The sequence below is a fragment of the Stegostoma tigrinum genome, chromosome 12, assembly GCF_030684315.1.
Source record: "Stegostoma tigrinum isolate sSteTig4 chromosome 12, sSteTig4.hap1, whole genome shotgun sequence".
Classification (NCBI taxonomy): Eukaryota; Metazoa; Chordata; class Chondrichthyes; order Orectolobiformes; family Stegostomatidae; genus Stegostoma; species Stegostoma tigrinum.
This window is the reverse complement of record NC_081365.1, coordinates 49284879-49312122: the sequence shown is the minus strand read 5'-3', so window position 1 is coordinate 49312122 and position 27244 is coordinate 49284879. Positions and strand designations below refer to the sequence as shown.

The 27244-nt window shown below is 39.6% G+C and overlaps 1 protein-coding gene across 1 annotated transcript in view; it reads right to left on the bottom strand.

Moving 5' to 3' along the window:
* The window catches only part of gap43 (growth associated protein 43), a 261535-nt gene extending 235578 nt beyond the window's left edge, over window positions 1-25957 (bottom strand). Inside the window, exon 1 of the mRNA XM_048540771.2 lies at window positions 25756-25957. Coding sequence (XP_048396728.1) covers window positions 25756-25785 — 30 coding nt within the window. The 5' untranslated portion in view covers window positions 25786-25957. The remainder of the gene's footprint in view (window positions 1-25755) is intronic.
* Between the last annotated feature and the right edge of the window lie 1287 nt (window positions 25958-27244).

Here is a 27244-nt window from a genome sequence, read left to right as displayed (position 1 = left end):
TCTACATTGGGGAAACCAAGCGGAGGCTTGGAGACCGCTTTGCAGAACACCTCCGCTCAGTTCGCAACAAACAACTGCACCTCCCAGTCGCAAACCATTTCCACTTCCCCTCCCATTCTCTTGATGACATGTCCATCATGGGCCTCCTGCAGTGCCACAATGATGTCACCCGAAGGTTGCAGGAACAGCAACTCATATTCCGCCTGGGAACCCTGCTGCCTAATGGTATCAATGTGGACTTCACCAGTTTCAAAATCTCCCCTTCCCCAACTGCATCCCTAAACCAGCCCAGTTCGTCCCCTCCCCCCACTGCACCACACAACCAGCCCAGCTCTTCCCCCCCCCCCCCATCCCAAAACCAGTCCAACCTGTCTCTGCCTCCCTAACCGGTTCTTCCTCTCACCCATCCCTTCCTCCCACCCCAAGCCGCACCCCCAGCTACCTACTAACCTCATCCCACCTCCTTGACCTGTCCGTCTTCCCTGGACTGACCTATCCCCTCCCTACCTCCCCACCTACACTCTCTCCACCTATCTTCTTTTCTCTCCATCTTCAGTCCGCCTCCCCCTCTCTCCCTATTTATTCCAGTTCCCTCCCCCCATCCCCCTCTCTGATGAAGGGTCTAGGCCCGAAACGTCAGCTTTTGTGCTCCTGAGATGCTGCTGTGTTCATCCAGCCTCACATTTTATTATCTGACATTCACTGTAATTGCTGTCAGTACTGGTCTTCTGGTGCATTTGTTTGTCTTCCATTTCTCTGTGCACTGTGGCATCACAGCAACAGTCAAGATAATGCCTGCTGTGGGTGGATCTATCAGTCACACTTTCAGTAAGCCTGTGTGGGGAATATAATAAGCAGGACAGGTCTTAGTAATATGAGCAGGCAGCATTCTCATGACTCACAAATGCTGGTTTTGCATACTCCTCCATGCAGCGGGACATGAAGCACTCTGACAACAAGGACCTTGCAAATCACTCTGCATGAAATTTCATTTAAATAAATGCACCAGCATTCATGTCGCAGAGTGAAACTAGTAGATTATAAGTGTTGCATAAACCTTTGAACTAGAAAGGCATGATTGCAGAATACTTATAATTCCATTGGGAATCAGTTCTATGCACTTTCCATCCTATAAAGTTTTGCATTAGCTTTGTAATTTGTGGCCCACAGCTGCCTCTTTTAAGGTCACCTGCATCACTTTTGCTCTAGGGATGTCCGACTTCAATCTGTGATGCTTAATGCCATGGTTGAGATTCCTGTGACCAGCACTTGCCCCGACACTGTTGTATGCAGCATCATTTCACATGTACAATGATACAATTGCAAAGGACTTCAAACTGTGCTCTGCAAGTACATGATTAATGTAATTGCCTTTTGATGTGCCTCCTGTCACTTGAAAGCAGAGTCCAAGTTTTGGGACCAGAACAAAAACCACTGAGTTTTCCCATTCCAGGTGGGGCTGCAGCCATTTTCCACTTGTAGGTCACATTCAGGAACCAGCAGGCCATGAAGGAAATGCGGTAACTCATGGACCAGGCACTATGAGTCCCAGGCTCAGCCTGGTCATGAGGTACCTTCCCAACTCTTTCTTACCTGGCACTCCCTGGATAGCCCAACACTACAGATCCCTGACAGATTCCCACTTTCCACAATGACATCACTTGCCCTAACTGCCTATTCCCTGTCACTGCACAGTTTAATCCTCCCACGACAATGATGCACGCTCCCCTACTGAGGCCAAGCTATTGCTTACAGCCTGTAACTGTCCCCTCCAAGGGCAGCCCACATCTCATGCACTACCTGCCCTTATACACAGTGTCCTTGCAACAACATTGCAATGAAAAGTGTGCCCCAAAGTGCAGCATTGAAGTACAGAGGTATACTCTATGTGGATCAGAAATGTGATACGATGATGCATATGCCAAATGACAACGTCAATAGATAAGCAGAAGGTGCAGTTGCTGCCAAGAGGTCAGAAGAGATTTTGATGTTGAATATCAAACAGCAACAATCGATGAGCTGAAGCCACCAGGTAACCTGCTCTGACTTTCCATATGAGGAATTATCGGTGTCTCTGATTTCAAGAAGGCTTGGTATTAGGGGAAAGACACTGGCATGGATCAAGGATTGGCTGACTGACAGAAGGCAGAGAGTGGGGATAAATGGGACTTTTTCCAAGATGGCAGCCAGTTACTAGTGGAGTTTCACAGGGCTCTGGTGCAGGGATAAGTATTCGCGTTATTGTTAAGGATCTAGATGAAGAAACTGAGGGCATTGTTGCTAAGTTTGCAGATGACACAAAGATAGGTGGTGGGACAGGTAATGCTGAGGAAGTAGGGAGACTGCAAGAAGATTTGGACAAGCTAAGAGAGTTGGCAAAGCAGAGACAAATGGAATACAAAATGTGGGGAAGCATGAAGTTAAGCACTTTGCTAGGAAGAACAGAGGAGTAGACTATTTTCTAAACAGAGAAAGCCTTCAGAAATCTGAAGCACAGTGACTAGGGAGCCCTAGTTCAGCATTCCTTTAAGGTTAACACACATGTTCATTTCACAGTTTGCTAACATTGCATTTGCCTTCCATTCATTTCAAGAGTTAGAATATAAGACCAGAGACGTACTGCTGAAACCGTATAAGGCTCTGATCAGACCATCTTTGGAACACTGAGTGCAGTTTTGGGCTCCATTTCTAAGGGAGGATGTGTTGGCCTTAGAGGGAATCCAGAGGAGGTTTACAAGTATGATCCTGGGGCATTAAGGGATTGCCATATGAGGAGCTGTTAAGGACTTACGTGCGGTATGATACTGGGTCTGTACTCAAAGGAGTTGAGAGTAATAGAGGGCATCTCATTGAAACTTATAGAATAAAGTGGTTTTCCATTAGTAGGAGAGAACAAGAGCTGAGGGCATAGCTTCAGAACGGAGGTGGAAGAAGAATTTCTTTAGCCAGAAGGCAGTTAATCTGGGAGACACATTGCTGCAGAGGACTGTAGAGGTCAAGTCACTGAGCTTCTAAGACAGAGAGAGATAGGTAGGTTCTTGATTTGTAAGGGAATCAAGGTTGATGGGGAGAATGCAGGAGAAAAGGGGCTGAGAAACATAATCAGCCATGATTGAGCGGTGAAGCACAGCAGACCGAATGGACCAAATGCCTTAATTCTGCTCCGACATGTTACGGTCTAGTTTCTATCCAACAAGTGGAAGAATGGGGATGCATAAGAGATTAAATTAAGTAACAAGGGTGATGATGAGTTGTTAATTCATGTTAATATGCCTTTCACTGCTCATTAGTGAAAATCTCATCTTGGCATCCAGGACGTGGTTGGAGATTGCAACCTTTTGGTCTCTATGTTGGGAAATGCCTCCCTGAGCATCTCACCTGATTTTCAAAATTCCTAACCATTGCCCCTGGCATTAAGATGCTGAGAAGTTTCCACCTTCTGTGATTGTAGAGCAAGCATTTCCAACTCTGACCTCGGGGGTGGGCGGAAAGAAGATAATTAGTGAAATAAATGAAGCTAGCTAGGCCAAGGACACTAGCCTGATGCACTCCTGCAGCAATGTCCTGGAGCTAAGATGACTGATCTAATAGCCACAACAAACCTCCTCAGTGCTGGTATGATTCTAGACAGTTCTTTCAATGATTTCAAATTTTACTAGGATTCCTTAATGCCACACTTGATCAAATGCTGCCTTGATATCACAGGCAGTTAGCTCATTGCTGGAACTTAGTTCTTTTTTCCATGTTTCAGCAAAGAATGTAATGAAGTTTGGATTCCATCGGCACCAACTGACTTCAAAGCGAGGATCAATGAGCAGTTATTAGTGAGCAAGTGTTGATTGTTAGCACTGTTGACAACAACTTCCATCTCTTTACTGATTATATAAAATATGCTGATGAGGTGGCAGTTATACAGACGAGAACAATCTTCATTTTTCTAGCCAGGGTAAACAGGAATAGTTCTTTTTTTAAAAACTAGTGGATGTCAGTTTCAATCCTATTGAACATCTTGGCCAGAAGAGACAGAGGTGGTCAGGACTGCAGACGCTAGAAGTCAGTCGATAAAACATTGAGTCCTGATGAAGGGTGCAGACGAAAAACATTGACTTTCCTGCTCCTCTAATGCTGTCTGACCCGTCACACTCCTCCAGCTCTACATTTTATTGGATAAAAGAAAAGCTAATTTGAGGTTAGCCAATTTCTCAGTTGTAGGCTCCAAGTTCCTTCAGAATTTTAACTATTCCAATGAGACTAATGCATGCTACATAATCAGCAATATCTGCATTTCATGAACAAATTTTAAAAATCCAGCATTTTCACAATGTCAGGCTGTTTTCATCTTTAATCCCTTTCTTGAAAAGTAGCATTACAATTCCTAAATTCCAAACTGCTGTAATTGTTGAAATCAAGATAATGTAGGAGATTCATAACTAGTACATGAACTCTCTCTTTATATCTTTAGGAACCCGAGGATAAAGGCCAACAAGTCCTGGGGTCTATTTATTTTCCATCGGTCCTCATGTTGCTGTCATACATTTCCCTGACGATCACAATTACTGAGTTTGTCACTCCCACCTGTCTCAGGCTGCCTTCTGTATTCAGTTCAGGCACAAAATATGAATTCAATGCATTTGCTATTTATTCATTCCCCTTGACGATTTCTGTCTCTCTCCTAGCAAATATTTCCTTCATATTTTTATGTGCAAGAATTCCTATTTTTTAAAATGGTTGACTACTTTAACTTGTTATTTTTTTCTTTTTTTTTACCACCCCCACCCCACCAAAAAAAAAAGCTGGTTGTGACCTGCTTAAAATTTTCTAATCTTCAGGCTTCACACCACTTTTCACAACATGATAAATCTTTTGGCGTGCTCACAGTAGGCATGAAAATCTCCCAACTTAAGTGGATGGTAGATTTCTTTTTGAAAAAGTTGGATGTCAGCAAAGTTGACTTTGACAACAGGCTCCAATCATACTTGAAATACAAAGAAACATAGACAATCCCTGCCACCTGTGGTACAAATCCTTTTGTGAAGGAAGAATAGTAAAACAGACCAAGATTATAATGGCTGATACATTATCCTGGGCTTCAGGCCCATCAAAACCTACCTACGCTACATGAAAGGCATTCAAAAAAAAAATGGGGAAACCAAATTGCATGGAATCTCAATTAAGGAGGCCCTGTCTTTCTCAGTCTTTCATATAGTTTGAGTACTAACAGCACAGGCTACGAATTGACCCATCTGGCTATGTGCATTATAAGGAGGAGTTTGGACTCAATGGGTCACATGGTTAAAACAGCCATATTTATACCTGATGTGAGAAATAACAGCAGGGGCTATTGAATTTCAGAAAGAAACATAGTTAGATACCATCTGAAAGCCATTTACTTTGAAGGCACTGTAAGATATTGCAGACAAAGAACTATACCTTGAAAAGATGAGGAGCAGGAATCTCTACCCACCTGCTTCAAATGCAAGTTTACACAAAAGCCAGTGAAATAACTGCACAGGAGGTCAGTTCCCATCAACAAGTCACCCTTTATCTACTGGTGCACAGTACACACAGCTCAATTCTCAAACCAAGGCGATTCTGATCTCCTGATCATTTTTTTTTAAAGAAAGAGACACCTTCAGAAAGGGAACTTGTTCTTCACAGGGCACTAGCCAGTCAAACAGCTCAGAAGTCAGTCCTCAATCTCCTGAGATTTTTGTCAGCCAGGGCTTTCCTTATTGGCCCAAGTTAACAAGCCCAATGAAGAACGTCATAGTTGATTATGAACCATCTGGTTCCTATTATTACACCCTCCTCCACCACACCCCCATGCCTCCCCAAATTCCAGAGATATAGCCCTGGTTTCTCACTTGTAGCTTTTCTTGTGACACTTTTGCCCAAGGTCTAGTGCATCCAACTTGGAGTCAGACGTAGGCAGTGTGTACCGGACAATGGTCTGTCTCTTGCATCTGGTATATCTCAGAACAGTCTCCTCCTCTTCTTCCAGGAGCAACGGTATTGAAGCTGCATCCATTTCAGTATCAACTGCCAATGGACTCTAGGAAATATCCAAATTCCTGGCTGGTAAATGTTGTCTGATTTTCCACGACTAATACTTCCAGGAGTTCATGTATCACAAATGATGCTTGCAGCTTCCCAATCATCATCATCAGGGTTTGCTGAGCAAACTTTATGCACATCTAACCACTTCGAATAGGCATCCACAATGGCCAGAAACATTGACATAGCTGATATGCAACCAAGTCCAGCACTTACCCGGCTGTTCCCATGAATGTTGGGTGTTGCTGATGGCAATTTTTGTCCTTATTGGCACTCTGGGCATTGCCCCACCAATGCAGCTATGTTTACATCCAACCTGATGTAGCTTCTTCATCTTAGAAACCCCTGGTAGACCCTGGAAGAGCTTGGCCAGTACCTGGTGGCAATCTTTACTCGGGACAATAACCCTTACTCCCCCACAGTAATCTTCTGTCCTCTACAATGACCTGGTCTCGCTATGTCCAGAAAAGCTTCAGTCCTGGTTGTGATGGCCCTTCTGTTACCCCCAAAACCACCAGCTGTTTCAGTTTTGCTAGACAGGATCTTCTTGTATTCAGTTAGATGTTGTCTGCGATGACTAGAAGGATGTCCAGGAAGTTTCAAACCAAAATGGACTCTTCCAAAGAACGTGCCACTAGTGGAGGAGTATCTGCCAGTGGGAGGTGGCTAAAGGGATTCTCACTAAACACTTGGTTTCTTAACAGTGTTCTAACACATAATTATATGTATTGAGAATAGAAGAACCCAACGCTGAATTCTACTGGAAACCATGAGCAGCACTGCCTTGTTTTCCTTCAGTAGCCTTAGCAAGGGTCTGTGATCTGTTACTATGACAAATTCTTGTCCATATAAAAAGGTACTGGTGGAACATCCTCACACCAAAGATGACTGCTGAACCTTCCCTCTGCTGAACACAGGTATGCCCAGACACTAAGTCCAGGAAGCGCATGTTACTGGGTGTTCCTCTCCGATTGGCCACCCATGAGCCAACACTACCCTGTCATGTACTGGAAGGCATTGCATGTCACTTCGGATCAAATTGTGCCAACACTTTGGATGACAAAAGCTGCCTAAAGGCTGATTCTTGGAGATGTGGCCATCTCCAAGGCTGAACCTTTTTTTTTGGTTAAAAAAAACTGCAGGTGTAAGGGTTTAAGATGGAAGCCAGGTTACGTATGAACTTTCTGTAATAAATCACTAACCAAGGAACGACCTAAGCTTCAGTACAGATATGGGAGCCAGGGCTTCTTTGATCACCCTCACTTTCTCTTCCAATGGGTATAACCTGGTTCTATAAACTCTAATGCAAAGTAGGTCACTTGGGACATCTAGCATACGCATGTTTCCAGTCTAAGTTATATGCTCGCCTGGGGAAAATGTTTAAGTACCATGGCGAAGTTCTCCAAGTGCTCTTTAGTGGGCTTCCCTGTTATTGGTACATCATACAGATAAATAGGAACCTGGGGTAGCCCTTGTAATGTGTTCTCCGTAGTCCGCTAGGAAAGGGTTGCAGGCTGATGATATCCAAAATGGCAGATTTATATATGGGCATAAACTCTCATGGGTACTAATTGTAGCAAATTTCTGGGACTCCTCATCCTGTCGTATTTGCAGCTTCATAAAGGACAGCCCCCACCCACCAACTTTGCAACAGATCGGGTATTTATCCAGCTGTGGGAAGCGATTCAACATTCCCTTCAAATCCCCACAAAAGGTGAACTCAGCCACGAGGCTTCACAAATCAGTACGATCAGCGTAGCCCGTTCTGCAAACTGCACTGGTTTGATGGTCCATTTGCTTTCCACCCTCCTGATGTCCTCCTCTACTTTTGTCTGCAAGGCAAACGGCACTGGGTGGGCATCGCACAATCTCGGAATTGCTTCCTGGTCAACGTTTGTGTGTGAATTTGGCACCTTTGACAGTTCCAAGCCCTTATCAAAATCTCCTGGGTATTTCACTAAGGCCTTCACTGAGGCAGTCATTTTTTAATTGAAAAATGTTGAGCCAATCCCAGGTGAATCTTTCTCAACCAATAGGTTTGGGCCTGAACCTTTTACTACCATCTGTTGGAACTGCACCAATTACTCCTCGTGGGAGACAGGAACCAAAGTCATACCCTCAATCTGCAATGGTTCCCCAGTCAACGTTCTCAGTTAGGTGAAGTCTATACAAGCTTAAAGACTGGAGTCCTGAGCGAATTGTGTCAAAGACGGATTCTGCAACCAAAGCTACAAAGCTACAGCTGCACCAGTAAAATTGACCTCCATGGGAACTGGATGACCATTTTACTAAACATTAATTTTAATTGGCTCCAATTTGGTGTCACTAAGCAAATTAAATGTTCCAAACCAAATGGAGAGGAAATTTCCAAAGTGTGCTGGCCTACGAGTTTTCCTACTCTGCTCCAGCCTATGTAGGACTCCTTTGTTGTCTCATGTTTGCATACCGACAGCAGCTACCATGGCTCACCAGCCCAGATCCTGAAGAACAGTTTAGCCATTTGACTAAGTTTCGGCCTTGTTGTGCAGTTCTGCTGTGGGCTATCCTAGGGTCCCTCTTCACAGGACATTCTATGTCAGACTCTGCAATTACCTACACTCGAGTGGTGTTCCCAAGCTTAGTTGGACAGTTGAGGGCGTCCACTTCCATTGGGAGGCCCTGTAGCTCCCATGTTCCACTTGCCATGTTTTAAAATGAAAAGGCCATCTGCTCAAATCTATTTGGGCTTCAGCTGGTAGGCATTTCTGCATGATTACATCATTAATTCTACATACCAAGTGGTGTCTCAGTATCTTATTCAGGGTTAACACAAAAATCACACGCCTCAGCCATTTGTCTTAAACTCAAAAATCCCAATAAGTATTCCATAGTTCTCTAACCGCCAAATGAAAGCAATAGCTGCTCAGGATTAGAGGAGTTTGGGTTATAATATTCCTTAACCAGCTCTGTCCACTCTAGGAAGGTTTTATTGCCTGATGCCTCTGGGAATATTAGGCCCCTTATAACCAAAAGTGCTGTGGATCCACACACACACACACACACACAGATTGGATTTTCATCTGCCCCAATGTCATTTGCCTTGGAAAGGTTATTGCATTCTTTCCACATAATGCGCCCAATCTTCAACAAAAGCGTCAAATGAATCATGGTCTCCAAATTCAGACATGACACCAGAAATGCTTACCCCAGCTCCAAGATGACGGTTGCAAGCAAATGTTCTTCAGGTGCATCCTGTTTTCTTCTGTCTCCAATGAAATAATTGCACAGAGGTTGGTGTCCTGTCACCAAATTACCCTTTGTCAGTTCATTGTACATTGAGCTAGATGATCACAGTCAAAGACAGTCCTCAAATGAGGAGATTCTAATTTCCTGGTCAGACAAGGCTTTCTTGATTGGCGCAGGTTAACAACCCCAATCAAAAAAAAACTCACAGTTAATATGGTCCACCTCGTTCCAATCACTTCAGCTAACCTCCTGGAAATTCAACTACAAGAAATCCCACAGGTTACTGAGAAACCTTCACGTATAATAAGCTTCCAGTTAAAGCATCAATTCAGCTGAGAAACTACTGTTTACTTGGAAAATGATCAGAATCCTTAAACCTTGAATAATGTTTTTTTCATTGTTTTGACTGTGTTTCAAGGTGATGTGTTTTGTGGCTGCTTGACACAAAAGTGCTTACTTCAAAAGTGATGGCAATAACAAACCACCCAGTATGCAAAGTACAAATGTATATCGCCAAATATCTCCCTTTTCATTAAAAAAACCAAAATGACACGCACTATTTATTTGCAGTTACAAATTACCGAATGATACAATACACAATTACAGAGGAAAAATATGATTTAATAACAAATCTTTGTTGACTTTAGTCAGTTCCATTCTGATCACACTCGGCAAATGCATGTCACACAATCTCTCAATTGTACAGGTCCCTTATATGCATATGTGAGCATTCGTGTTTTTAATTGTCCATTCATCGGTCATCTGCTCATTCAGGAGGTGTTTCTTCTCCAGGGTGTGTCTCACCTGTGGTAAGTGCTATTGTTATGGTAATCATTGTTGCTGATCAGTTTCTGTTGCTAGGGAAATGGTGGACCTCTTGAGCCTTATGGCCATGCTGTAGTCTCTGCTACAGGTGACCCTGTTCAGCTACCTGTAGTGAAATAAAGTCTTCTCTAGTTCTACATACTACTCTGTGACAATATATCTGGTCATTCAAAATCTCAGCATATAATTAAGGTGAGATAGGTTCCAAGTTGCCACATAGGTTGCCTCATGTTGAGAGTGCTGAATGTTTGCACTCTGACTGCCTCTTCAATGCTGAGCTTCAGAAATGACTTGGTAGTCCTATTAAAACAAAACTTGCTTCTCTCTTATTTCACAACTTTGTCACTGACACCTGTTACTGCTTTTGATGTTAGTACTTCCTTGTTATTGCAAGAGTAGTTTGATGCACATTAGCCTTTGGATTAAGTGCTCAGCTGGTGTACATTTCCACTCAAAAATTGCCTTGCAGTAGACTGTGCTGGATTTGTTGTATTACCTAACTGATCCCTTTGGGGATCCTCACTATCAACCCTGTCCTACCAGTTGAATGGGAATTGTGTGGCGATGATGTTTGGTGTTGATTTTCCCAATCCTTTACGAAATGCCTGAATTTGTCACTTGTGAATCGACGTGCAATTAACATTCAATGCAATGTCTGTAATGACTGATGTGTACTTTATAAATTTGACAACCTCGCTATTATTTATTATTGTCAGTTGGTATAACTCCAAAAGTAGTCAGTATAGAAATCAATGGGTCTAAGACAGATAAGTTCCTACGAGACAGTGAAGGCATCTACTCCAAACTTCATTCATTGTCTATCTGCAACGTCATCTGTCATATACAGCTCTTTAGCTTTGTATTTGTTACAAACACTGGACTGGTTGATGTGCTCCTTAATTCCATAGCTCACATATGACCAAAAGAGCATTTCTCTTGCCCGGATGGCTTTCATGTCTATGCTTCATATTTTCTTTCCCTAACCTCCTCAGTGATAATTACTCTATTTCCTTTGTACAAATGCCAACTCTTGCTATCACATCTCCATATGCCCAATAGTTTCCTATAGGAATGAAGTATGTGTCTTTCCTCATGGCTTCCTACACCAAATTAGAGTTGCATAGCTAATTTACTTTGAGCAAGACGCTTACATTTCAGATTTCACGTCTCTACTAGGTTGATGCCTTTTACATTGAGCTGTTGCCACTCAAAATTGAGGAAATATCTCACTTTCTCCAAGGAGGTATTTCTCTTAACAGCACGTTAGCAATGTACGTCTGTTTTCATTGCTTGTATATCATGCAGAGATGATACATGGGCAAATGGAGCAACCATTTTTGAAGATGCACTGGAGCACACAGTAATTGATTTGAGATATCTGCTTTCAAGTGGTTTGTCATCAGACTCCACGATCAAATTTTCTCACACAAACAGGTACTGATAAAAATGTTCACAAGCAAAGACAACAGGTACCCTTTCTGAGCATACTGCCGGTTTGAATGCCTTAGATGTGAATTCAACTGGTTGTCCTTGCTGCATTTGCATTGCTTAATACTCCATCTTGCAGCACATTGTGCAATTACTTCATCATTAATGGTGTAGCCATGGTGTAACCCCCAGGACTATTGTTGTCATCGCTGGATATAAAAAGTTGCTTTAATCTGGTTTTACTCACCTGCGCGTGGAAGGTAGCGGCATGTTGTGGGAACATTCCCTGCTCACCAACCCCCCCACCCTGACCTCTGTAACTGGCATGCGATAGGGAGATATTTTCAATGAAATCATTTGGATCTATGCATGTTCTCAGTTCTTCAGTTTCATCATTGCTGTCATGCTGGTAATACAACCTGCAGATGTTGTGACTTTCTTCAGGACTCTTTTTTTCCCTCCAGCTCTGATTTATCTTTCAGGCTGGATTTGACAGCACCCAGAACTCTCCTCCGAAAATGCTTGGTTGATTTCAAACTCTTATCCACTTGAAGATGATATTCACTAATACTACATCCACAACCAGTAAAAGTGTCTTTGTAATCTCCTATGATCTGTTCAGCGGTTAATGTGGTTCGTGAAATATTGGAAATCTCTTCTGGAATGTTTAGGGTTATTAATCCAAGCCTCCACTTGCTTCAGCTAGGATGAATGGATTTTGTATAAGGTTAATACGTGAAATTTTAAGTACGGCAGCTCAGTGGTTAGCAATGCTGCCTTACAGCACCAAGGTCCTGGGTTTGATTCCAGTTTTGGGTGACTTTCACCCTGTGAATGTTTGGCTTTCCTTCAGGTGTTTGGCTTCCTCCCACAGTCCGGAAACATGCACCTTAGGTGGATTGGCCATGCTGAATTGCCCATAGTGTCATAGTGTCAATGGATGTGAAGGCTAGGTAGATTCGCCATTGGAAAAGCAGGGTTGCAAGGATAAAGGTAGGAAGGTGGGTCTGGGTGGGATGTTCGGAGGATCAGTGTAAACTTGCTGGGCTGGATGGTCTGCTTCCATACTGTATTGATTCTGTGATTCCAGGTTTTCATTCTTCTCATGATATTATGCTCTCAGTTTCATTTGTCTTTTTGGCATGAGGATCTTACATAATTTTGGCCTAAATTTACTCTCACTGTTTTTTTCTTGAATCAGCACATTGAGCCATGTTGCACAGATTTGCAAAGCTCATCAAGTTACACTAAGCAGTGACTATCTGACATTTTACATTCACACGATATGAATCTTCTCCAGTCATCATTCTACCAATCACAAACCATTTATCACCTTTACAGCTAATATTACTAACCTGTTGTATAGTGTGGACTGGTTTGTCAGAATCGTGATTGATATTTCCCAATAGCCATCTCCAAAAGCTTATTTTGTTTCTTTTTGACTAGAAACATGCATATAAAAAGTTCATCTTATCCAGGTCGAGTCTCGCTTTCCCCAACCCGAACATGCTGCTTTTCCTTTGCTGTCTGCAAATTTACATTTAGTCCTCTGCCTTGAGTTTTCTGCTGGCTCTTTTGCTAATATTTCTTCCATTTTTCATATGTTGTTATCACGCAGCATAGACAGCCTTTCATCACAATGCAAAATTTCATAATTCTCCATGAATATGCTAATGATTGACAGTTTCAGAGCTTCTGGATGTATATGTTTCTTATCTCAGCACATGTGCTGTCATTGTCTCTCTGTTGGTGTTAAAATAATTCCATCTCTGATGAGATAATCTTCCAGTTGATCAAACTGACAGGATTCAGATAGATTTATACTGCAGTGGCATGTCTCAATAGTCTCCCTCTTCTCTGGAGCTCTGACGTTGGACAAGTTCCATTCACAAATAACGTTAGTACAGGTTCAAACTGCAAAACCTCGCAAAAAAAATTCTCTCATTTAGCTTTTCTGTTCCTCAGTGAAATCTAGGCTGCAATAAAAGTTCATAAGTGCTCTTTCCCGAGCACCGGTGGTAGAACTGCTCATTTTCTCAGGTTTTCAAAAAAGTAATTCTGTAGTTTATAAATTTAGGTAGATTATAAGATTAGTTTTATCATCAAGAAAAATCAACTCTGCCTCATATGTTCTTTCATTCCCATAGTAGCAGAGGCAAGAAAATTCAGAAACATTTTGACTCAACCAGTAAATTTATAATCATTAAAATCCACACATTTTAGCTGCATACTCCTTGCTGCCTTTTCATTACAGCTGTTATCTTATCGTATAAAGTGAGTGGATTTCCAATCTCAGAGGCACCATGTCTGACACCATGTTTCACGTGATGTTTTTAGTGGTTGCCAGAGGCAGCACACTTCGGCAGAGGTAGAGTCACATTGCCACAACAAGCTTATCTTGTTTCTCCAACCAATCCATACACAGCTTTGAGTTCGTGATGGGTTTATAAAACCTCCCTCAGGCATGTTGTGTTATTGTAAATAATTTGTTAAATTCACAAGACCTCTGCTTTAAAAAAAATGGAACAAATCATACTCAAGAAAACACATGCACCTTGCACATAAGATAACAAAGTGTGAAGCTGGATGAACACAGCAGGCCAAGCAGCATCTCAGGAGCACAAAAACTGATGTTTCGGGGCTCTCTGAAGAAGGGTCCAGGCCCGAACGTCAGCTTTTGTGCTCCTAAGATGCTGCTTGGCCTGCTGTGTTCATCCAGCTTCACACTTCGTTATCTTGGATTCTCCAGCATCTGCAGTTCCCATTATCTCTGATCACCTTGCACATAAATACACTTTGATCATGGGCCAATCATATACATTCTAGTAAACCACAGCTGTATTTTCCATACTAAGATTTTGCATTACCATAGAAAGCACTTTTATTGACCATGTTAAAATACATCTCTAAATGTTTCCTCCTCTATTTCACAGCGTACGTTTTAGACTAATTGCCTAATCAATCTCAGTTGGATCATATGTGACTAACTCTCATTTAAATTTACAATTTGTTTTGGACTCTCTCTCATTTAATACAGAACTCAGTTGGATTCTTCTTACTTTATCCTAAGTGACTTTTTCTTTTAATTACTAATTAACCCAGTATCAACATCCGACTTCAACCTGCCCAAGGTCATGAGCTGTTGAAATATTAATCTGTCTCTTTGTTGGATTTGGATTTAATTAATCCAATGTACTTCTGGTCTCACCAATTCTATGCTTTGTAAACGGGTCATCCAAGACTCATGTCACACTTCTTTAAAATCACCCTGTGCTCACTGATTCAATTTACCTCATAGTTCAGGAATGCCTCAGTTTCAAGACTCTCATCCCTGTTTTCAAATTCTTCCACAGCCTTGACAAACCTGCATCTCCATAATCTCGTCCTGCTCCACAACTCAAAGATGTCTCATCTAGTTTTTGCCTCTCGATCATTTTACGAACTCCACCATTTAGTGGCTGTACCTTCTATCTAGGCCTCAACATCTGAAATTTCCTCCCTGAAAACTGTTGTTTTCTCTCTCCCTCTTTCCTTCTTTAATATAGTCAGTTTGAAGGACTGTCTCTTCAACCCAAATATTGTTTTTATGGCTCTGTGCCAAATGATTGCTTCAGACTTGTGTGAAGCGTCATTTTTATTCTATAAAAAATTAAAACTGTCTATTAAATGTTAATTTATACATCTTAAGTTTATGCTTTCAGTGTAGCTTCAGTAGGTTGGAACAAGACAATGACTTTTGCATCTTCTATACTGCTCACTGGACTCTTAGCTCAATGGTAATGGTACAGTGAGGGATATGGCAGTTAAAGATTGCAGTTGAATACAATACAATCCTGATATCACATGGATGCCTGTATTAGTTTTGTGTCCAAACTGCAGATCAAAAAATGAGCTTTAATCATATACTACTTCAGTGTAGATTCAGACTGCAGACGATCAAGATAACATGCACTGATGCCATCATAATTTAATCGAAACTATTGCTAAAAGTATACGTTTATTTGTGGAAGTACTGAGCTAGTTTGAAGGACAGGTGAAGGTACTATGGGCTGAATAGCCTCCTGCTGTGTAACAATCCTGTGATTGTGGCTATGCTTTTTGTCAAATAACTTACAAGCGGATTCTTGACACTATTGACAGCATAGCCTGATATTTCAAACTATCTATGAATGAATGTTTTCCAACAATCATGTCGCCTCCATGGTAACATCTTAACTGACTGTGGTCCTTTTACCTGTGGTCATACAGATGAAACACGATGCACTTTCTGTTCCTAGAAAAATCTGTTGCAAGCAACCACTCACAATTGCATTTACAAACACACAACAGTTTACATAGATATTATGTTTTCTATGGAACTCTACTACGTTTATTTTTTTTTCACTAGACAATCACATACCCCTTGCAATCACGATGACAACTCAACTCTCATGCTGCCCCAAGAAGAAACAGACCCCATCACAACTTGGCCCATTCTGGGCTAATTGCAATTCCCTATATTTTTTATTACTCGTATCTGGAACAGGTAGAAGTTGAATGCGAGCCTAATGGCCCAAAAGGTAGGGATGCTACCATTAGGTAGTGGAGCACTTGAAAGTCGCACATGTTTTTGGATTTGGGAATTGCTACTAACAGATAGATAGCATGAATGTTCTGGTCAGTTCATGTTACCCTTCATTCAGGTGAAATCAATAACCTCCCCTCCCTGGGAAATACCACATGAAATAAAACCTTTAATCCTCTTGAATCATACAGGAGATCCCAAACACACTCCTTTGACATATTTCACTGAAAAATTCTCCAACAACAGCCCTTTTCTTGTTATTTGGAAATGATGTTTGGTTTTGTGCTTTTATAAATAGGAGATCCATTGCATTTTTCTTTTATTGAAAATCCATGTAGTGTGTTAAAATGATGCAATCACATTACGTTCACATCTTTAATGTTGTCACCAAATAAGACTACGTGCATACATGGTGACAGAAGACCTTGAGTAATCTGACAAATCCATCTGAAACCACAGAAGAAAGCTGTATGAAACAAACTAGAAGTATGATATCTTCTAAAATTAACTCATTTAGTTTTCATTTTTAATGCTTTACAAGGTAAATGGCCTCTTGCCAAGTTAAAGCAAAAATGGTTTCCTTGGAAATTGCGAGAGCACCGCAGCAACACAAGGAAGGGTTTTGTCAATGTAATAAGAAAGGAAGATTTACATAGTCCTTTTCATGTTCTAATGCATTTTGCAGCCAATTAAATAAATATCAATTGTCATACCAAGTTGCCCTGTAGACAAATCTAATGCGTTAAATACATAGTGACCAACATTCATACCTTCTGGTTTACGCACAGAACAGTCCCACAGTCTGTAACATGGATGATCAACCTACCCTTGTTTTTGAATAATATTTATTTTGCGACAAATAAAACATTCCTCTTTCTTCTTATTTCTCCTACTGATGTTACCAGCATGTTGGAGAAGTTGGGCAATCTCCCAGTAGACATTCTGTCTTCTAATATACAGAAAACAGTTCTAGCTGAACTCCATCGTGAACACTCCAGGTCCCAGAAATACCAGCAGGAATTGATATCAGGTCCACCTGGAGTTCTGGGACATGTCCCTATTCTTTACAAGCAGATAGGATCCCAGTTTAAGATCTGTAAAATGTCACTTCAGGACTGAACCGAAGTGCAAGCTACGATTATGGCTCAATTCCAGATAGGGATTTATAATCACAATATTTTGATTCAGAGGTGAGCATGTTACCAACTAGCACTCAAGAAAAATTTGAGTGGGAATGTCACACAATTAGTTATTTGTACAAAGTGATTCAAATTGGTCAATTCCATGTCTGTTCAAACAGCATTCAGTCCAATATGTATTACTGCCAAGAATCTAATAGTTGCATGTATAGGAACCATTATTGCTTGCCAATCATTCAAGTTAAATAAGAATGATTCATGTAGCTGCCTTATTGTTAAAAGCAATCTCCAGGTAAATAAAATGTTACTGTATGTAATTTAGATGGCATGATCGTACTGTCGTAATGCAATGATCTTACAGATATTACAATAGATTCATATAAGTGAAAGTCCATAGAGTAACAAAAAGTAAAACAAGTCCAAAACTTTAAGATGTTTTTAAAGAGGGCACATTCAATGGATTTTATTCCTGCCTTACAACGTCGACATGGTGATACCTTTTATCAAGTCTGTCCTATATACATTTGATGGGCAAGGTGCCAACACAAATTGCATTGGTTATTGGATAACTTTCCCATTGAAGAAGAGAGTTTTGGGCGTCCTGATGTCTATTTCCACGGCTTTCTCTTAAAAGGGGGTAAAAAAAGTATTCATAGCACAGCTCAATTGAGACAGGCTTCAGTACTGCAGAAGGCAAAATCTCTACTGGGAGACTGTCTGGATTCTCCACCAATACACAGAAGTTCATGAAGTTCAGGAACATACTTCAGGAGATGGAAATAAAAAGGAGAAGAATTGTCTATTTCCAGAATATCGGAGGAGTGTATGCCATTACTTCTTCATAAATCTTGATCTGCTCCCTTTAATGCTCTCCTCATCCAATCAATGGAGGACCCTTCAGCAATGCCCAGAACTGCTGCCTCTTCTTCTAAACCCTCTCACAGTTTTAATTATTACAGTCCTCTCTTGCACATGCCTTATGAATCTTTGAACTGTACAGCTCTTCTAGCCTCACATACAGACGTTCAGACCTCTGCCATATGCCACACAGTAAGCAAAAATTGAACTCGAAAAATGCCTTGACAACAAGAGGCCAGAGACTGGGAATTCAGTAGCATGTAACCTACCCCTGACTCTCCAAGGCACTTTACCACCTAGAAGGACAAGAGCAGCCAATTCATGAGAACACAACCACCTGCAAATTAACCCAAACTACGTACCTGACTTGGAGCTCACTCTCTCCCGCCCCACTTTCTCTAGCTGTATTCCTTCACTGTAATTAGATCAAAATCCAGGACCTTCCTTCCTAAAAGTACTCTAAGTAGCTTCACAACACATGGACTGTAGCCCACCATTACCTTCACTGGCAGACCCAGTCATTAATCGTATATTCCATATAGTAAACAAAGACTCCCTCCCTTTTATAGGACAAACTATGCCATTGAGAAGACCTACAAATGGAAAGAGAGACTTCATGTCTTCAAACACTCCCAAGCTGCTGAGGCACAATGGCAACATTACATATCGGGCTGATTGTCAGTTAAAGTTAACACTTTGTGTTATTGGTATTTTACACAATATCATCCAGAATAATATTACACCCTGAGACTGCATTAGCTGTTGCAATGGATGGAACAATGAGGTGAAATAATTACAATGCTTGTGACATCTATCACTTAAATGGTCATCTCACAATATACAAATAAAGATTGTTTTTTCTTCATTTGGCAAATTCTCTTTTACAATAATATGAAATTATGTCTAGCTTCTAACAATTTTCTCTTTCCATGTCTGGACAAAGTCAAAAAGTCCATTGGAAGTCGAGCAATGCATTGTCATGCAATCTCAATCCAGTAATTTAGAGAGATTGGCATTGGGTAATGGTGACATTGTATTGATATACCTCATCTCTTCACTTATATTTGGGTTGAGAAGCTTCACTGGCCACATCTCACAAAGATAACCTTTGTTCCTAAGCTGCCAGGTTCTCACCAAATTACTCAGGCCAAACAAACAGAGGGAGAATTGAAGACAGAAACAGGTTGAAAGCATCACGTCAACTGCCAGGAAAGCTGGTACAGACTTGCATGTTGCACAGTAATCTCAGCACACCAGCTGGTCACTCAGTGGTTGAAAACATAAGGTTCAGACGCTTCCACTGGACGGCACAATGTTTATGGCTGCAGTCAAATGATGCCAGAACTGTAGATTTCCTACAAATGTGGAGCTCTCAGTGCTCACTGTCCATGAGGAAGAATGCAAATTTAGTAGCTTTGACACAGAGTGCATCTTAATTATTCCTTTATTTTGATGATTGGCCAATTTTAATGCTTGCTACTGTTATCTACCTGATGAGGGAACAGCCGATGATCATTATTGATCTCACCCATTACATATCCATGACACTGAATTAATGGTGTGAGCTTGCTCATGTCAGATTGTTCTGAAAGCGAACAGACCTTTCTCATTCTCGTGTTAAATAAGACAAATACAGTTGCATCCAGAAAGGTGTCTGAAACCTACATTTTATTGCTAAATTTTAAAATTCCAAATACAGGCCATAAGACAAATGAGGAGGAGTTCAAAATTCAAAAGCAAAAGTACATTAAAATGATGCCCAGAAAAGAAAATGTCAGTATTTTAGCTATTTGATGAGTGCTGAAAAGTTAGAGGTCTTTTTTATGGGCAAAATGGAGAATTTGAGCTAGGCAATTGAATGCTAGACACAGAATGATGTAGACAAGCTTCAGTGAATGTGTGAGGACAACACAACAGGTAAGTCTAGAATATCGTGATAACTGATCGCTTGGGAAATGTAGCTCCAATCAATACAGGATAGGAGGAGTATTGCAAAGAAAAATGATGCTTAAACTTTATTATTCATGAATATTAAGTTTCTAGTGGGTCAAAAAAAGGAGTGATTTTTACTCTACCCACCTGATGGAAACTGAGTTCGAATAGGAACACATCACTTACCCAAGCTGAGGCTGCCAGGAGCTGATGGATTCACATTTTCACCAAGTCTCCCGAGTTGGCAGGATGAGTAGTCATCCAAAACCAGTGAAACACAATTGCTTGTTGAACATAGTCAAGAACCTGACAGAAATTCTAAAGTGTGGCCTGCATGGAAGATGACAGTGTCAACCAAGCAGCATAATGGATTGGGCTGGAAGAACATTTTAATAAATTATTTAGTCCATGTTCCTTTTAGGTGAGGTGAGCCACTGGAATGTTTAATCAGAATTTGCAGCAATTTCGCCCCCCCCCCCTCCCCGCCACCCCACCCCTCGTCGATCATGGGTACCGTACAGGATGACCTACCAGCAATCTAGCCAATTGCCTCTTGCTGAGAAATAGCTTGTGGGTTACTCTGGATTTTCTGTCAGGAATTGAATTTAATTGAGGCCTAAAGCTAATGATGATTTGGGAATTACTACTAAAGCTGTGGCTGTGTTCCCAATTTCTGTTTCTGTTCATTTATTGAAACCTAGACTCCAGTTCAAATTGAATCCAAATTTGCTTTTTCTTCTATAGTTTCTTTTAATAATTTTCATCATAGTTGTGTCCTACCTTGCATATTACAATGTTGCTTCATATATCTACTTTTCACTAACAAAATGTTAATGGATCATAACTTTATCCATAATTTTCAATACCAAAATCACTCACTGTTTAGCAGCGAGCGGGTGATCTGGCTGCAAAATAAGATGCAGGTGTCAAATGTCATCACAGTTTTCAGCTACTATATTATGTGATGTTAAAGGCACTATAATTTTTTTGTGCCTCTATCACCATTCTCGAAACATGGATTAAAGCAACAAGTGCAATGTATTAATTTCTTTCCCACTTAGAGATAAAAAATTAAGAAAATTAATTATAGTTCAACATAAAATACAATAATTTATTTATAGTGAAAATCTGTTACAAAGGAAGATACTTTCACCAAAATAGAACGCCGACAAAATGACAGGGAGAAGCTTCTACATTGTACCAACACATAGAAGGAAGAGATACTCCTGGAACACTAACGAGCATTTCCTGACTAGAAATGCTTGTTTTGCCCCTGTTTATAGATTGAAAATATTAGGGGCAGGTAGACATTGTTGTTCTTCTTTCCTATTTTCTGCTGGGCAGGTGTAAAGTAGATTTGAAGCTCCTTGCAACTAAAGAAAGCAGAAAAAAGTACTACCGTTTTGACAATAAGGACAACATAAATGAGAAAACAAGCGCAGAGTTGGACAGAGATAACAAGGTGCTGAGCTGGATGAACACAGCAGGCCATGCTGCTTGGCCTGCTGTGTTCATCCAGCTCTGCACCTTGTTATCTCAGATTCTCCAGCATCTGCAGTTCCTGCTATCTCTGAAACAACAGTTGGACAGAGTGGTGTTCAGTTGGCATAGGCCTATGGTGGGATTTTACATAACACTGTTCTAGACAGTAAAATTAACAGTCAGAAGATACCAAGCATTCACAAGGTATTTGTGACATCATGCAGTGATTTGATGCTTTAAAAAGTTTTTAAGATCATGGTCGCTCACAATAATGAAAAACAATAATAGCTGTGGGATCTATTGTGAGCAATATGTAATTTGCTTCTATTAAATTTTGCAGAAATTGAATCTTTTGCACTTGGTATCAAATTCTTAGGTAAGGAAATAGTTTAGAATATTCAGGACAAACTGGTACACAGTCTTGAATGCACAGAAGTACAGCTAAATCTTCAAATCTGTCACAGCCATTACTTTATTTAGTAAACCCTGATCTTGAGCGAGCTAAAGTGACTCTTGTTAAACATTCAAATGTCACATTTATGCATTCTTTCAAATAAATCATACAACAATTTTAATTACATTTGTGTTTTTCAATATTTACATATCATTTGAAACAACTTTTATTCAGAAGTTCCCAAAGAGAACCAAGAAGAGTTATGAGGTCAGGTAGAAATCTGAAGGATGATGTTTTACAATATTACTTAAGATTTCAAATAATCTATTTATTGAACGGTATAAAAACACAAATCATCTAAAGACAATTTTATTGATTGGATTTTCTAATTAATAGCAGTCATATCAGAAAAATAACAGCAAATATTGAATTATTAAGAAATACATTTTCTCCATTAACTGTATGCACCATGTTATGAAGCTTTACCACTGTCTTTGTCCTCCTAATAGTCTCTCTTTACTAGCACTGCCTGGGGGCCACACCTACAACAGCAATATGCTTCCAGATCTCCAATAAATGTACGTCTTGGCTGTCTGCCAGAAGGCACACAACCAACTTTGCTTGCCCTCCCACAGGGAGGCGTCTGCCCTCAACTGAGATGTGCCTTCTAATATAATTAGAAATCAGAGACATGGAATAGAGTTTATTGCAGTGGTACCATTTCCATTTTATGACTACATTTTTAGTGAAAGCTTGACTCTTGGTCATGATCAACCAATGATGGATGGTACCATATGTATAAATGCGTAAATTTTGTAACAGTCTTGATAGCCTCACACATAATTTGAGATGACACAGATGAAATACCTTCCAAAAACGTAAACACTGATCATCGTTCATTACAAATGCAAGAATACAATAGTTCTCACATGTTCACACACACACACACACACAAAGTAACCAAAAGGAAATAAAATTGAAAAAATTATTTCAAAATTGTCAAAAGGTCTGACCCAATCCAAGGTCCAAGAGTTATCAGAATACCTACCCATTCAGCTGAATGGCAACAAAATGAAGCACAATTACTTCTGTCTGTCTGTGGACCAGGGCTTCCTAGAAAGCTGCTAATTAGGATCAACACTGAGCATATAGCATTGCAAATATTTAATGATCACAATCGTTGTTGAACTTTAAACAACGGAATGCCTTTAGGTACAGATTTCAATGACAAATATCGAATCCATTTCATCCTGACAAATTAAAAATATCATGCAGGATAATACACCAAGTGGAAATGGAATCTAGATGATTCCATTGTCACTGAGATGGTATATACCCCACACTCTTTAAAAATAAAGGAGTGCTTGCATTTTGGTTTTGAACAAGTTCACCTACAAATAACACATTCGGTCTATTGTGTAACAAAAGCTCATCATATAGCACAAAGGCTGACATCATCAGCATGATTCAGAAATGATGATGTAAATTCTCCAGAGGACTGGCAACCCACTTTCTTCAGATACAGAGAGCACTCCCTATATTTTCAGTCTTACAGGAATAACAATTACCCTGTAGTACAATTAAGATTGCCCAGAAGTCAGGCTTTTATTGTTTAGTTGGGCTCGCCTTCTGCTTCACTGTAATAACTGATTGTTCAACCTTTTCTTGGTTAATCAAAAATTATTAGCTAGTTGTTCATCGATGACTGCAGATATCAGGGATATTTAAAATTTATTAGTCATCACTTTATTTCGGTATACTGAATTTTACTGCTCCTCACCTAACATTTTCTCTACTATTTAAATAAAAGCAATCAAAAGGAATTTTAGAGCACAGAATAAAGCTTTCCTGTGAAGATGGATTGGAAATGCTTAGTTCAGTTAAATGTTGGTTGGACATCTCAGCCACCTGAGCTGAGTCCAGGTCGAATCACAGGGGATGAATTGAATTAGGAACTAATGAACATGCTACTGTGCATTATTAATGATTAATAAATACTGGGATTAATTCAGGCATAAAGCAAAGGCCAGTCACTCAGTGTACATTCTTTTATTACACTTTTTAAAACCGGACAGTACTCTATAAATTATAAAAATGCAATAATTTCAAATCATTTCTATTCATTATCCTGTACAGAATGGAGAGTCAATGCACAATCAAATGTTTATGCTTCCACTTCAAGGAAGACCCATTTATTGTTATATGGTATTATGGATTTTTTTTAATGTATGTCATGTAGTTTTAAATTTCCATTTTCTTGAGAAGGGTCTTCTAGCAATTTACAATTCAAGTTTTGAAAGATTTATGAAGGTCTGATATTTGTACAATAATACATCTCTTTCAGAAAATCTGATTTCAAAAGGTGGTAATGTCCAAATTTAGGGGTGAGGTGACAGATATACCTTAAACTACACTGAAAGCCTTAGATAAATGCAATTTTATTTTATCCATTAGCTTAAAATAAATTGTACTGTAACTCAACTAAACCATCATCACTAAATTGATTAATAAAACTTCCATTGTAGTTTCTAATAAATGCACTTGAATTTTTTTAGCAAATATTAATTCTAATCTTAACCAGACTGAAATCAGAATATCCATGCCATTTGCAAGTTGATCTTTTCAGGAATATTTCCCTTCAGTTTCAGTACAATTACTGTAAACAAGATACAGCAATTGGTTGTCATATGTGGCCATTATCTGCACCTATCCAATAACTAGACAGAGACATATAAGGTTGTTGCTCATGCTGAGATTAGCCATTGAAATCCCCATTATAAAGTTGGCATTGGTCACCTACCCGCCAGATGCATTTTCCAAAATCTTACTGCATTAAAAAAACATAAAAATGTTTTATTATCCCTCATGTCTAAAACATATCAAGGTTTGAATATCTTTTCAAATCTCAATGTCCTTTTCAATACTCGATTTAGACTTTGTGTTCAAATTTAAGAACATTTTTCTTTTAGACATTAACAACTGAAAACTACCCTATCTTCCAAAATGCATTCAGCACACAAAGGAGAGTTAGGAAAGACTCCACCACAAGGACCAGTGTTCTGTGTTAGCTAGCCTTGCACATTAGGTGCCACTCCCAAAGCTGTACCTCTGCAACCCAACCATTCGATTATCACAAGCTGAAATTCCACTACAAGATTCGATTAATTAACTGATAAACTGGCCATAATTTTTTTTAAATGGCTATTCATTCTTATCAACACTCTAGCTCACTGTTGTAGTAACTGTTACTATAATTTTTATAAATGTGACCTTTGTGCATAACATTGTGAATGCTTAAGGTAAATTTGTTCTAATTCATAGTTGTTTCAACAAAAGAAAACCTCAAACTAGGTTCTGGCTTAAATCCCACAGATTTTGTATTAAGCTTGTTGAATATCAAATGAGAAACAATCCTCAAATGAAGTACTGGCTGAATCCAATTGCTTTGCAGAACCTGATGCTTTCAGGTATTTTAACTCTTTGCTGTAGAAAAAAAATCTTAAAATTCAGTTAAAAATTCAGAGCCAAACCTGAATTATAATAATCTTCAAATTCACTGTAATCACTAAAATATGAAATTGCATCTGGAATATATTTTAATCACATTTTAAAATATCATTAACATACAAATATTATCTTGCAATTCATATTTTATTCTTCAGTCTAGTAATGGCCAATCCCTCACATTTTCATGCAGATCTCTCATATATTGCAGCCCCAAAATTGTATTTTTTTGAACAAAAATTCTCCATTTCAAGCATCTATATTGCTCAAAGTATTTAAATTTCAACTTGTGAAAAGGCAGATCACTGCAGAATGTTATTTCAAGAATAGAAAAGACAAACATTTTGTACCTGTTTAGTTCTTCTAATGCAGCACAACATGATTCCTGTATCCCTTTTCTTTTCTCTCTCTTCCTATTCTTTCTTGCTCCTTCCTCACTCCTTCTTTCCCTGTCTTTCTTTCTCACTCCCTCTCTTGCTCACACAGGCACTGCCGACAGCTGCACAGTCAACTGCTGCTGCTGATCAGCATACTCTCCTACCAGATACACCCCCCACCCCGCACACTCCTTCCCCACCCATCCGTGCCACCACTCCCAGACAGCTCATTAAATATTAAGCGTCTCTTCCCTACCCTCAGTAGCCACTGTCTAAGTGTGCACGTTTCTGGAGTATTAACAATTTAGGTACTGACTTTCTTTCAACATTTGTAGAACACATTCAAATATCTTACCTGCTATCTATAATAAGGATATTCTGCACAGTCAGAATACCATATTAAAGGAATAAATGGTAATGCATTCGCTGAGAACATTTCTTTATTAATTATATCCCCATAAAATAAATGAAATATTTCATTTTCAATATATCTTTTGATATGGTGCCAAATGGTACCAGAGCATCTCATAATTAATGAAGCGATCTGCCACGCCCAAACTCTGATGCTGTACAGGGCTGCCTGTTTTGACAAATTAAATTGATTTTACCTCTCTATTGAATAAAGTAAATGGCAGGGATTGGGGCATTTCTGAGCACTCTGCTTCTTGAATGCATTTTTTGACCCAGCTCCAGAAGAACAGAATACGATTGGATCCAGGAACGTCACCATACATTAACCCTTGTAACGCTGCAGGTTTTTAAGCGTCCAACAAAGCATTCGACAAAGACTGAAAATAAGAATGCAACAGATATCCCTCAAAATCATTCCTTACAAAAAGGACCCTCTACTGTTTTATACAGATTGATTTATACATATCTGCTGTAATGTTTCACAATACAACTTCTAAAAATCATAGCATTCCAAAATTGAATCTCCTGCATCCACTCGTTAGTCCAACTCCATGTTAGTGAGATCATAGAAATTAAACGGGAGCTTTTCATCTTTGGTTAAGGAGAAAGTTTCACTGTACTCCATTGCCAGCACTGCATGTTTACAACAAATTATTTTAAAATCAATCAAGCTATAAGTTTATTAATTACTTTCTGATACAAAATAATCATAATAAAATGGTAAACATAGAAGATTTGAAATTATGGAAATTTTCAACTGAAGTGAACATGATAACTTAGTATTAAAGTATAATAATTTATTTTAGCTAGGTGTCTGAAGTGATAGTCAATGTCTAATAGAAATACATTATGATTCATGGAATATTACATATTTAGAATACTTTGTGAATGAAGTGGCAATCATTTTATATTAATTAGCATGATTTGTACAAAAGGGAAATGCTGCGTTCTTGAAGCTTTTGGCAAATCACAATGAACAAGGGATAGGGCAAGATTTGGGATTGTATAACATGAGACAGCATTGACCTCAAATGATCAGAGTAATCATTTC